This window comes from Hyperolius riggenbachi, chromosome 1 (genome assembly GCF_040937935.1).
Source record: "Hyperolius riggenbachi isolate aHypRig1 chromosome 1, aHypRig1.pri, whole genome shotgun sequence".
Lineage (NCBI taxonomy): Eukaryota > Metazoa > Chordata > Amphibia > Anura > Hyperoliidae > Hyperolius > Hyperolius riggenbachi.
This window is the reverse complement of record NC_090646.1, coordinates 591,272,750-591,285,824: the sequence shown is the minus strand read 5'-3', so window position 1 is coordinate 591,285,824 and position 13,075 is coordinate 591,272,750. Positions and strand designations below refer to the sequence as shown.

Sequence of the window (13,075 nt, the reverse complement as noted above, 5' to 3'; positions counted from 1 at the left end):
GCGCTTAAAAAAGCGCAGCAGGCACTGCGTTTGCGTTTTTTTAAAAACGCATCGCACCAGTGTGTACAAGTCATCGCGTTTTTAAAAACGCAACGCAAGCGCAGCAGTGTGTACAGGCCCTTACTGTTCTTTTATATAATGATAAACCCTAACCTGTAGCTATCGCTCAGTACACACTGCCAGGGATGGGCTTTTGAGTCCAGAAAGGACTCGGAATTTAAATAAAGTATAATTACTGCAGGTGTGACCACAGGCAGCAGTGAGTTAACTTACCCAGAAGTCTTTGCGGACATCTGTGTTCCATTAGGCATAATGAAAGCCGCGTTACTGACTCACTATGGCGCTTCCTCTTTCAAGCCGAAAGGAGCAAGCATGGTAGAAAAGTATGGAACACCGTTTTCATTACGCCTGTGACATGTAATGGAATGCAGACGTCCCCGAAGACTTCTGGGTACGTCGACTCCCCGCTGCCTGTGGTCACACCTGTAGTAATTATACTTCATTTGAATTCCGAATTTGAGTCCTTCCGGACTCGAAAGCCCATCCCTGCACAGTGCAAGATAAAATGGTGTGAAACGACTGTTCTACGATCAAATGCAGACGATGTAAGCGATGTGATGTGAACAGCAGAAGACCCCAACCAAAATGCCAAACTATTGTTAACCAATAGGATCGGTAAACGATGCAGGTTGTAGGAGGCAGCCATCAAGTCCCATATGTGGAGATATTACAACAGATTGAAAGTGGGCCCAAGTAGACAGGACACAGAACATTTATATCACGCTTTTCTCCTGGTGGGCTCAAATCGCTTCAAGGTTGCAGCCACATAGGGTGCGTTCCACGGACATTAGGGGGCCTTGCCCGAAGACACACACTGGCTTGAGCCGGGATAAAACCCTGGTCAAAGGCACAAATTCCACATTAAAAGCAATAGCCTTAACCAGTGCGCTGTCCAGGTATAACAACAACAAAGACAATTCTAGTTTCAAGCTTATTCCAGTGACATGCAAACAGTATGAACGACAGGTTGTAAGCTCGCAAGGACAGGAACAGGACGCTCTGATTAAAAACATGATTAGTCAGGTATAACCACCACAACCCCCCACACACACTCACTCATTGGGCTGAATCTGAACCATGAATCATAGTTTAAGGACCCCAAGCCTGAAACGTTATCTTCCTAGAGCAGAAGGAAAACTGTGAAAACAGAAGCCTGCCTTTTAAATCTTTATTCTTTTTATTTGTATTGCAAATGTAGGTGTACTCTAAGATCAGCCAAAGATGGCAGACACAGCAAATTTCTACTGTGCCCCTTGAACAATATAGTTCTGCTTATTTAACTCTCCTACCTCCCTCAAATATAAATGCAGGATTGAAATGAAAAGCCACAGTCCAGTAACTTCTTAAAAAATAATGTAAGGTTGTACAACAGTTTGCAAAATCTTGCCGATGTCATCAATTATTTTAGTATGATGTGAATCTTAGAGTGTATTCACAACAAATACAAATGTCCAGATTTGGGACTATTTTGATTATGTGCCAAACTGCTTTCTTTCAGGGAGTCTGAAGATGAGAAGAATGGGAACTCTGTAGCAAGTAAAGATTCCACGTCTTCTGGCGACAGTTCAGGCTCTGAATCCGGATCAGAATCAGAAGAGGACAGTGACTCGGAGCCACAGACGCCTAAACAACCAAAACCTGTTGCCAACAGCAAGGTGAGATACAGGTTTACTTTAAAGTCTTTAGATTGAAAGCTCACTAGGGCAGGGCTCTCAACAGCAATTTGCATATAGATTTGCGTTCATTACCAGTATAGCTCCAATGGAAAGCTAATGAGATGGATGAAGGAGGGGCCCCTCTGGTCCTGGGGCCTTGGTGTGGTCACAACCTCTTCATCCCCTTTTTGCTATGCCACTTGCTATCTCCCTTGTGTGCCTTGTGAGATGCTGTATGTTTTGTTATTCAATATACAATTTTTACTATTATACTTTCTACTACTTCTGTATTATGTACCAGTGTCTGATCAGCTTTCAGTCAGAGAGGGATTTTCCTTTTGGGCATGTTAGGTGGCCTTCTGCCAATGTAGGGTCACTTTTGCGGTCCAATTAAGTGAAAAAGCTTTGCAGCCTGATTATATGCCGCACACTACTGGTGTAGCTTGCACACAGAAGCTCTCCTTTATAAACCAAGCCTTATTTCCCACACTGTAGATCAAAGTGTATGCCTGGAGAGTTCAGAGACTGATGAGTCACAAGGGAAAATGAAAGTAAACCCATTAACCCTTCCAGACACATTGACCATATTTCCACATTAAACAGAAATACAAATATTTAGGGGTACATTTATAAAGCGTGGATTCAGATAACCATTTTCTCTTTGCAGTCCTATTCAGAAATATGATCATCACTTTTACAGTGCACTTTCCGCTATTTACCTGATGCCCAGCTTTGAGCGTTACCTTTCGCTTGAAAAAGTAGTAGTGCACGGCCTATTTTCTTTTATTGGATCAATTTTAAAAAATACAGGTAGTCCCCAATTTACAAACGCCCGACTTACGAACAACCCGCCAATGCAAACGGCATGAAAATGGGAGCACCTTGTCCTTGTTGAGAGCATCTATTTAAAAAAATTCAAACTTAAACTCTGTAAATGGCTGCCGTACACTATACACTATATAGCGAATCCTTGGGCAAGTCTCCCTAACACTGCTTCTGCCTACTGAGCATGCTGTAGTGGCTGTAGCTCAAGTGCTTTGAGTCCACCAGTGCAGTTATGCCCCACAATGCATCACTGCTGAATATGCAAATCATCCTTTTATGCCCCTGAAAGCTAAACACATCTCCAGAACCGCTGGAATGCAATGATGTGTCAACATGTTAATATTACAGAGCTAAACTAATCCAACATGCATACAGACTGTTTCAGACTGACTGGTCCTCATTAGTGCATGGCATGGATTAATGTGGCTCTATGAGGTGTATTCAGTAGTGATACATTGTGGGACAAGGCAGAAACACACTGCAACTTGAATAATCGAAAATACCTTCTTTTTTTAAGAAGGCAAATTTACTTTTTCATAACATTTTAGTAAGAGGGCTTTTTGGTCCTTTTTAGCCCCTTACGCACTCCTAGAAGTTCTGGTTCACCATGAGCTTGTTGGGCAATCTGTTACGCTGGATATTTCCAGGGGGGCAGAGGTGACGTGGTGGTGGTGGTGGGCGCTGAGGTTGTTGCACATAGGGGGACACTGAAGTCACAGAAGTGACACAGAGGGAGCACTGGAGGCACAAAGTAGGTACAGGGGGACACAGATGACACAGTGTTTGAGTTAAGAAAGGATTCAGGTTAAGAACGAACCTACAGTCCCAATCTTGTTCTGTATCCGGGGACTATCTGTATATATTGTCTGGAGTTCCACAATTTAGCATGCTTTTCAAGGACAGCTGAGATGACATGTGACATGAAATAAACAAACGTGTATGTACAGTGCCAAGCACACAAATAACTAAGCTGTTTTTTTTTTCTTTCTGTGCCTGAAAGAGTTAAAAATCAGGGATGCAAATGAGTTTCTGCCTGGTCAGCACCGGGTCGGACTATATGATTACCCTTACTGAAAAGGAATTGCAGCCTTAAAACCCTTTCCTGGCAGTAAATGTCTTCTGAGATCAGGAAACTGATAAAAATAGTTCATAGATTTTAGTTCTGGCATACTTCAATGAATGTATTATTGAGAAAAAGGTTATGAAACAGTGAAAACTTAAAAGTACAGGGTGGGCCATTTATATGGATACAAATTAATAAAATGGGAATGGTTGGTGATATTAACTTCCTGTTTGTGGCACATTAGTATATGTGAGGGGTGAAACTTTTCAAGATGGGTGGTGACCACGGCAGCCATTTTGAAGTCGGTTATTTTGAATCCAACTTTTGTTTTTTCAATAGGAAGAGGGTCATGTGACACATCAAACTTATTGGGAATTTCACAAGAAAAACAATGGAGTGCTTGGTTTTAACGCAACTTTATTCTTTCATGAGTTATTTACAAGATTCTAACCACTTATAAAATGTGTTCAATGTGCTGCCCATTGTGTTGGATTGTCAATGCAACCCTCTTCTCCCACTCTTCACACACTGATCGCAACACCGCAGGAGAAATGCTAGCACAGGCTTCCAGTATCCATAGTTTCAGGTGCTGCACATCTCGTATCTTCATAGTATAGACAATTGCCTTCAGAGGACCTCAAAGATAAAAGTCTAAAGGGGTCAGATGGGGAGACCTTGGGGGCCATTCAACTGTCCCACGACGACCAATCCACTTTCTAGGAAACTGTTCATATAGGAATGCTCAGACTTGACACCCATAATGTGGTGGTGCACCATCTTGCTGGAAAAACTTGCTGGAAAAGCTTCAGTGCATACAGAGAGAAACACATCATCGTGTAGCAATTTTGCATATCCAGTGGCCTTGAGGTTTCCATTGATGAAGAATGGCCCCACTATCTTTGTACCCCATATACCACACCATCATCTGAAGGCAATTGTCTATACTATGAAGATACGAGATGTGCAGCACCTGAAACTACGGATACTGGAAGCCTGTGCTAGCATTTCTCCTGCGGTGTTACTATCAGTGTGTGAAGAGTGGTAGAAGAGGGTTGCATTGACAATCCAACACAATGGGCAGGACATTGAACACATTTTATAAGTGGTCAGAAACTTGTAAATAACTCATGAAAGAATAAAGTTGCGTTAAAACCAAGCACACCATTGTTTTTCTTGTGACATTCCAAATAAGTTTGATGTCACATGACCCTCTTTCTATTGAAAAAACAAAAGTTGGATTCAAAATGGCTGCCATGGTCACCACCCATCTTGAAAAGTTTCCCCCCCTCACATATACTAATGTGCCACAAACAGGAAGTTAATATCACCAACCATTCCCATTTTATTAAGGTGTATCCATATAAATGGCCCACTCTGTAGATTGAAGTATAAAATAAAATTGTGGAATAACAAAAAAAAAGTTACTTTACAATTGTTGATCTCATTATTTTCACCTCGGATGTCCATTAATGCACAAATGAATGCAGCAAGTAGTGGGAGGGGCTAATTTCTTTACACCAGTTCATAACCTGGATATTTTACAAATTTCATTTACTTCACTCAATGCAAATGGCAATGCACTGTAGATCTTAGAGCATAACATTTAGACTGTATAGAGGCCTGCACAAATCAGTAAAAGTTTTGTAGGGAATCTGTGCTTTAACTAAATGTAAATATTCATTATCCATATCCCTCTTCCCTAGAAAGCACTTTCAGGAAATGCTGTTATGTCTTGAATGGCTAAACCATATTTCTGGCTGATAACTTTTTAAGAGGCAATCCAGGGTGCCAGTCGGTGATCAGTCAGAGCATGTGCGTTTTGAATGATGCTGAACACATAAATATTTTGGAAGGCGAGGTAAAATCCAGCCAGTAAACCGCAATTCATGTGCCTTTTCCGCGCGCCTCTGTGGCTCTTGGCGCGGTGTGAAATTCTCATTTTCTTCACTATGCAGTCAGAAGCCATGAATAATGCATAAAGCAAGAGAAATCCTCAATCTCCTGCTTCATCTGCTATATGCTTTTATCAAGCTTCTGTCTCTATTAACAAGATGAATTGTAAATGGGGGAATCTAGATGCAATGTCCCCGTCACATCTCCTCCTAGACCCACACTGTCTGCTGCAGGGAGTGGAGCCGCAGTCTATTCAACAGACTTAAAAGAGAAATTATCAGAGGGAAAACAAAGTTGTTGTATTGGATAACATTCACATTGCTTTTTTCTGTTAGCTGCCCTGATAGGTGAACTATATATAATGACCTTAAAGGGATACTGTAGGGGGGTCGGGGGAAAATGAGTTGAACTTACCCGGGGCTTCTAATGGTCCCCCGCAGACATCCTGTGCCTGGGCAGCCACTCACTGATGCTCCGGCCCCGCCTCCGGTTCACTTCTGGAATTTCTGACTTTAAAGTCAGAAAACCACTGCGCCTGCGTTGCTGTGTCCTCGATCCCGCTGATGTCATCAAGAGCGCACAGCGCAGGCCCAGTATGGTCTGTGTCTGCGCATTACACTCCTGGTGACATCAGCGGGAGCGAGGACACGGGCGTGCAGGCGCAGTGGTTTTCTGACTTTAAAGTCAGAAATTCCAGAAGTGAACTGGAGTCGGGGCCGGAGTATCGGTGAGTTGGCTGCGCCACCACAGGATGTCTGCGGGGGACCATTAGAAGCCCCGGGTAAGTTCAGCTCATTTTCCCCCGACCCCCCTACAGTATCCCTTTAAAGGAAATCTGAAGTGAAAATAAACTTATGAAATAATGATTTGTATGTGTCGTACAGCTAAGAAATACAACATTAGTAGCACACATGAGTCTCATATTGTTTCCAGTACGGGAGGAGTTAAGAAACTTCACTTGTTATCTATGCAAAGGAGCTTTTCTGAGCTCTCTGACCAGTTTAGTTGCTACAGTGCTGTTTTCTGAAGCACTTATACATCAAAGAAACAGTAACAGGCAGCTTCAGATAAGATTTTTACTGCAGGGAAGTTTAAAGGGTCATAAGCCCTGCTCTGTTTCAAAGTTTAAAATACAGTGTGGTTTGTAAATTGCAAATATGTTTGAATGATGCTTTGCTATTAAAAAATAAATAAGGCTCTTTTTTTACTGCTAATGTTCTATTAATTATCCGTGCTACACATACAATTCATTTTATCATACTTTTTTTTTTCCCGCTTCAGTATCACTTAAAGTGGACCTGAACCCTTGCACAGGACGCAAGGAAAACATAACAGAAATGTACCCTATATGTATTTAAAGAGTTTAGCCTGTGTAATTCCCCCTCATTTGTGTCTAATCACTAGTTGTAATTTAGTCTCCCACCTGTGTCACATGACTGCCTATGGCAGATAAGCCCATTTGAACGTACAGGCTGTAAACAATATGTCTGTTTCCATGAATCAGGAAGTGGAAACTGTGCAGATTTATTTTAGGATTTGTATCAGCTGTAAAAAAGAAATGTTTTTGTTTAAAGGTTATTATGCTGTTGTGTATCTTGTAGAGCAGAGAGGAGTTCTGAGTTCAGGTTCACTTTAACACCTACAAATCCCATGCTTGATTTTGTGTGCATCTATCTAACGCACATACAAACACATGTAAGTCATGTTACACACATTTTGGTTGGTTTACATAAGTCATACTGCTATGACATTTCTCAACATTATTACGGCATGTACCCCTTTGTGAAGATCAGTATTTTCCAAGTGCCCCCTAATGTGTGGAACGTCAGCTCAAATCCCCCTCGTACACGTTTTGGGGGTATAATCCATAATGGAAGCAAGAAATTTGTGCACCCCCATAGGCCCTTGGATAAATAGCGGAAATACTGTGAAATTTGGGTGTCCGTGGCACCGGTTAAATACCAGGCACCAGGGCACCCACAAGCACCCGCTATTTGTAACCATATTCTGCAGTGTCTTGCATTGCATGCAGCCCCTGCACCTGCTTTTTTTTGGGTGCTGGGGCACTAAAATTTTACAGTATCACCACTATTTACAGTTTTTTCGGGGGGGGGGGGGGGGGGGGGAGTTGGTTAAGGTTAGCTGTGGTAGGGGGAGGTTTACGGTTATGTGTGTGGGGGGAGGGGGGTTTAAGGGATAGGTGTGGGTGGGGGTGGTTAAAGTTAGCCTTGGGGAAGGGGATGGGTTACGGTTGGACGTTGATGGGGGTTGTTAAGGTTAGCCGTGGGGCAGGGGTTAAGGTGAGGCGTCCGGGGAAGGGTGGTTTTTAAGGTTGGGTATCGTAGAGGGATGTTTCTGTGTGAGAATAGGGTTAGGTTTTGCTGTAGTAAAATATCAGTATCATTTACCGATATTTACTAACAAAAAATACCACTGTAGAATAGAATATCTGTAAAATACTGATTTTCTACTATTGTCTGTCCCCGGCGTCCAAATTTCCCCCATTCCTCTATTTCATGTACACTCCATAATTGTGTGCATGCTTTCCAAATATTAATTGAGGGCTGGAACCCACTAGTGCGTTTTTTTTGTTTCTGTTTTTTTTAGCGTTTAGGTAGCGATTCAAAACGCTAGCGATTTCCCTAAACGCTCAGCTAATGTTAATGGATGGGCCAAATTCCACTGGAGTGATTGCGATTAGCAAAAGCAGGACATGCAGCATTTTTGAGCGTTATCAATTTGCTTTAGCGGTTGGAGATGCCGCAGAGTCAGTCATTCAGTTTTTAGAGTGTATGCAGAGTCCTAATTCTGTAAGTGGGACACTATTAATGCATTTTACATAATTTTAAAGGGCCTCTACTGTATAATTAGCATCTTGACATCTATAGGTCATAACAGCAGTAGAATAATCTTAGAAATTTAACTTTTGAAAATCTGACTGGTCCTCTTGTGTCAGGTGGGCTGTTGATATAAACAAATATTCCCTCTACACTTGGAATGGCGCTTTAACTGCAGCAGTAGAAGATCCTGTTAAAGAATATAAGGAGGCTAAAGTGTCACCTCAAAGTTTCTTAATTGAGCATCTAGGTTTTAATGCATTGCTGATAATCTGTACTCTATGGTTTGCGCGGCATGTCTGCTGTTCTTTCTCTAGGATATTTTACCATGTGATACTGATGTGATACTGATATGTTACTGATGTTCTTCCTTTCACAGAAAGCAGACAGTAAACCCGCCAAATCAGTTGAACAACCAAGAAAGAAAGACATCTCCCTGCTTGACCTAGATGACTGTAAGCATTAATACATGTGACATTCTCAGTTTACTGATGGATCAGTTTGGTTTATTATAAAATTAGTACCGCTTATTAAAGGAATACTATCGATTCACATATTTTTTTCAATTGACACAGGAATTGTTTGGGAAGTGCTGCTAAGTACTGGTGTATACATTTTAGTAGCAACTTCTTTGTTTACTGTTATCAAATACATTCAAAGTTTACTGACGCCAAAACTGATGGCTGACTGAGCCATGAGGAGAGGGAAAATTCCCCCTCACACTTGATCAGTTAACTCTATGTGTAGCTCTGTGTGTGACAGAGAAGAGAGCTCCAAACAGCTGCAACTTCTGTGTCCTGTGTTTCTGACTGAAGTGTCTGAAGAGAGCAGAGGAATTGTCACATCTTTTTCATACTGTTTTTGCTTTCAGAGTTTGATATGTTTGATATTTGCTTTCTGTAGTCTGATATGCAACTCTGGCTCTGCATTGCAGCAGACACCCCTTCTGCAATTGATTTGTCCCAATATAGCTAAATCCTACCCTCTGATATTTAACATGAAAAGTAGGAAAATGTTTACACAGCTACTTAGACATGATTTGCACACTGTCATTTCAGAACACTTGGATATCGATAGTATTCCTTTAAGTTAAGTATGCCTACCCTGAGGCAAAGTTACATGAGGTAAGCACAGAGCTATGTGTATGCTGCATCCACACACCTCTATGCACTGTCTGTTCCTCTCCTCATTCACCCGGTCTCCTGCTAAAGTCACATTTTCAGACAGGAAGGGGCAGGCTTGCCCATGATTTTCCCTCCTTTCACCCTCCCCTTAAGGGGAGCAAATGAGGCGGGAATTGGAGGGTGATGAAAGGGATCATTGCAGCAAGCCTGCCTATTTCAGTCATTTATACTTTAAAGGACTACTGAAATGAGGCATATGGAGGCTGCCATATTTATTTCCTTTTAAGCAATGCATATTGCCTTGCTGTTCTGCTGTTTCTCTGCCTCTTTTATTTGTAGCCATGAACCCAGAACAGGTGAGTAACAAAACATTTTGACCTATACCAGTGATCTGCAAACTTTGCTCTCCAGCTATTAAAGAGATTCTGTAACAACAAAAACCTCCCCTGGGGGGTACTCACCTCGGGTTGGGGAAGCCTCCGGATCCTAATGAGGCTTCCCACGCCGTCCTCTGTCCCACGGGGGTCTCGCTGCAGCCCTCTGAACAGCCGGCGACAGAGCCGACTGTAGCTTCAATATTTACCTTTGCTGGCTCCAGCGGGGGCGCTGTGGCGGCTTTCGGCACGGAAATAGACGGAAATACCCGATCTCCGTCGGGTCCGCTCTACTGCGCAGGCGCCGGAAACTTGCGCCTGCGCAGTAGAGCAGACCCGACGGCGATCGAGTATTTCCACCTACTTCGGAGCCGACAGCCGTCAGAGCGCCTGCGCATGAGCCAGGAAGGTAAATATTACGTCACCGCTGCACGGAGGGCTACAGCGAGACCCCTGAGGGATGGAGGACGGCGTGGGAAGCCTCATTAGGATCCGGAGGCTTCCCCCACCCGAGGTGAGTACCCCCCAGGGGACGTTTTGTCGTTACAGTTCCTCTTTAAGGAAATACAAGTCCCACAATGCATTGCAGGAGTCTGACAGCCACAGTCCTGATTCATAAAGGCAAATGCATTGTGGGACTTGTAGTTCCTTAATAGCTGGAGGGCCAAGTTTGCATATCACTGACTTATACAGATAATTATGCCTGCAGCAAGCAAGAATAACAGAATACACTGAGTACTATTACTAGCTCTGGAAAGAATAACAGTTTGAGCTGAAAGGGAACCTCCAATGTAAAAATAAAACCTTTACTGTCAGCACAGACAGCAGAAGTTATAACAAAGTCCCCTTTTCTAAAAACTGCCATGGTAGCTTTCAGCCTTTGCAAAGACTACGTCAGCTGTGGGTGGGAGGTGCTTCATAGTGTAGCATGCAGGGTACTCTGCTTCTACCTATGCCACTGAGCCAGCCTGTCACAGAGAGCTGCCACAATGCTTCCTTGCTGCTTAATGAAGCCGTTGCTGCAAAAAAAAGGTGTAGAAGCAGGTGTCGGAGAATACTATAGCACTGAAGCTCTGTTGCTGGGCATACACAGATCGTTTTTGCCACTGGATTCTGCAGTCGATGCTCTTATCTTTCGCTCGTTCTTTCTTATCTTTTTCCATTCACTTCTATCAGGATTCGAGCAGCAAAACGATCGAATGGGAGATCGGACATGTCGGAAATTATCGATCTAATCATCTGCCTCAAAACGGAACCGTGTATTCCCAGCATATGATGCGAATAAAGCCCTACAGGAAATGGAGCAATATGAAAACAGTCTACAGCTATGATTGGCTCTGCAGGTGTGGGAGTGGCTAAGGGCATGTTTCCAGTGTACGCGGTGCGATGCGGTTAGATAGCCGCATAGCACCGCGGCCTAACTGAAACCAATGCACGACAATGGAATCTGCAGCATGCTGCAGATTTTCACACGAATGCATCCACCCACCGTCTCTTCCATTCACTTCCGCATCGGGCTTCCATTCAGCTCCCATTCACAAATGGTTGCGGGCCCTCAGTCTCACTGAACACATGCACCACTCTCACTTAAAACCTGGTATCATTGAGTGCTACATGGCTATTAGAATGGCATAGTCCAAGGAACATGAAGAGCGGATGACTGTATGCTCTGTGCCAGCAATGTCTGGAAAGAGCAAAGAAATATTTTCATGGAGAATTGGAATAGAATGCAAGTATTTATTATGATTATTGGGCATTCAGATATAAAGGGAACCAGAGGCCCCCCAAAAAAGCTTTTATACATACCTGGGGCTTCCTCCAGCCCCATACGCACGGATCGCTCCCACGCCGCCGTCCTCTGCTGCCTGGATCCACCGGTACCGGGTCCCGTCATGGCCGCCAGTCGGCCGGCAGACGCGGCCAATTGTCCGCATCACACGGGGCTCCCTCCATGTATGTACCCGTGAGGCTGCCTACTGCGCAGCCTCACGCGTACATACATGGAGGGAGCCCCTGTGATGCGGACAATTTGCCGCGTCTGCCGGAAGTGACGGGACCCGATACCGCCGATCCAGGAAGTGGAGGATGGCGGCGTGGGAGCGATCCAGGCTTATGGGGCTGGAAGAAGCCCCAGGTATGTATAAAAGCCTTTTTTTTTTTGTTGTTGTTCCTCTCTGGTTCCCTTTAACCATACACTATGACAACAGCTGATATTTTCTCAATCGCTCTTATAATAAATAATGACAAAAAAACTGTATAGAAATTTTGAAGTTTAAGTTTACATTTTTTCTAAAAAAAAAAATCTACTTTTTGACTGGTTAAACATTTTGTCCTCTGAAATCTGTTGATATTGATGGGTGGCATGGCAGCACTGGTACCTTGAGCTGAGTGCTATATCTGTGTGTTTGAATAGACTTATGCCCTCCCTTCTTAAAATAGGTTGTATCCACCTCTCCTAATACACCATGCTAAAAGTTGGCTGCCATATCTACATTTAATAATGTACTGGGAAGTTAGTTGATACCATGTGATAAGCAGATGTTTACATATAGTAAATGGCTATGGGTATTGCTGGGTAGAGACGATCTGAATTCAATAGCCAAATGTGCTTTGTGCAGCTGAGAAAATAGCCAGAATACTTAGTCCTCATCTCCTCTTCTCTTACAGTTAATGATGTATCGACTCCTGCTGCTGTTTCCAAACCCTCACTGCTTTCTCCTAGCTTAATATCTGATTTACAAGGTTTATCCCTCTCCACCTCATCTCCAGTAATAAATGTAAGTTACTTTTTAATTTTTTTTGTCTATTTCTCACATAATTCATTGGTTTGACAATGTTTTATATCAGATGTTGCAGACATCTTTTTGAAGCAATTTGTTCATTCGAGTATTGGGACTTTCAGTTGTGGGTCTGCCAAAGTCACAGCTATGACATTAGAAGACCCTACCTGTGGTCTATGTCACAGCTTACTGTCAGAGGTCATCTGCATTGCCCACTGATGGAATTGGGTTGGCTTTTAAGGGAGATTTAAAGGAATCATCAGGCAATATTAATATAAATCCAATTTACTTACTTGGGGCTTTCTCCAGCCCCTCGCAGATGTCTGTCCCACGCTGACCGCTCCGTTTGCAGCTTCTGGCCCGGGGTCCCCGCACGTTGCAGAGGATGACCGTGGGGTCGTCCTTACTGCACCTGCATGAATCGCCGCTATCAAGCCCACGTTGTCCGCGGCTTACTGCGCAGG

The 13,075-nt window shown here is 43.4% G+C and overlaps 1 protein-coding gene across 2 annotated transcripts in view; it reads left to right on the top strand.

Moving 5' to 3' along the window:
• Positions 1-13,075, top strand: part of AP3B1 (adaptor related protein complex 3 subunit beta 1) — a 348,388-nt gene that overhangs the window by 230,759 nt on the left and 104,554 nt on the right. For both annotated transcript variants that reach the window (XM_068249086.1, XM_068249076.1), the window contains exons 20-22: positions 1,559-1,715; positions 8,713-8,788; positions 12,499-12,608. In XM_068249086.1, coding sequence (XP_068105187.1) covers positions 1,559-1,715; positions 8,713-8,788; positions 12,499-12,608 — 343 coding nt within the window. The remainder of the gene's footprint in view (positions 1-1,558; positions 1,716-8,712; positions 8,789-12,498; positions 12,609-13,075) is intronic.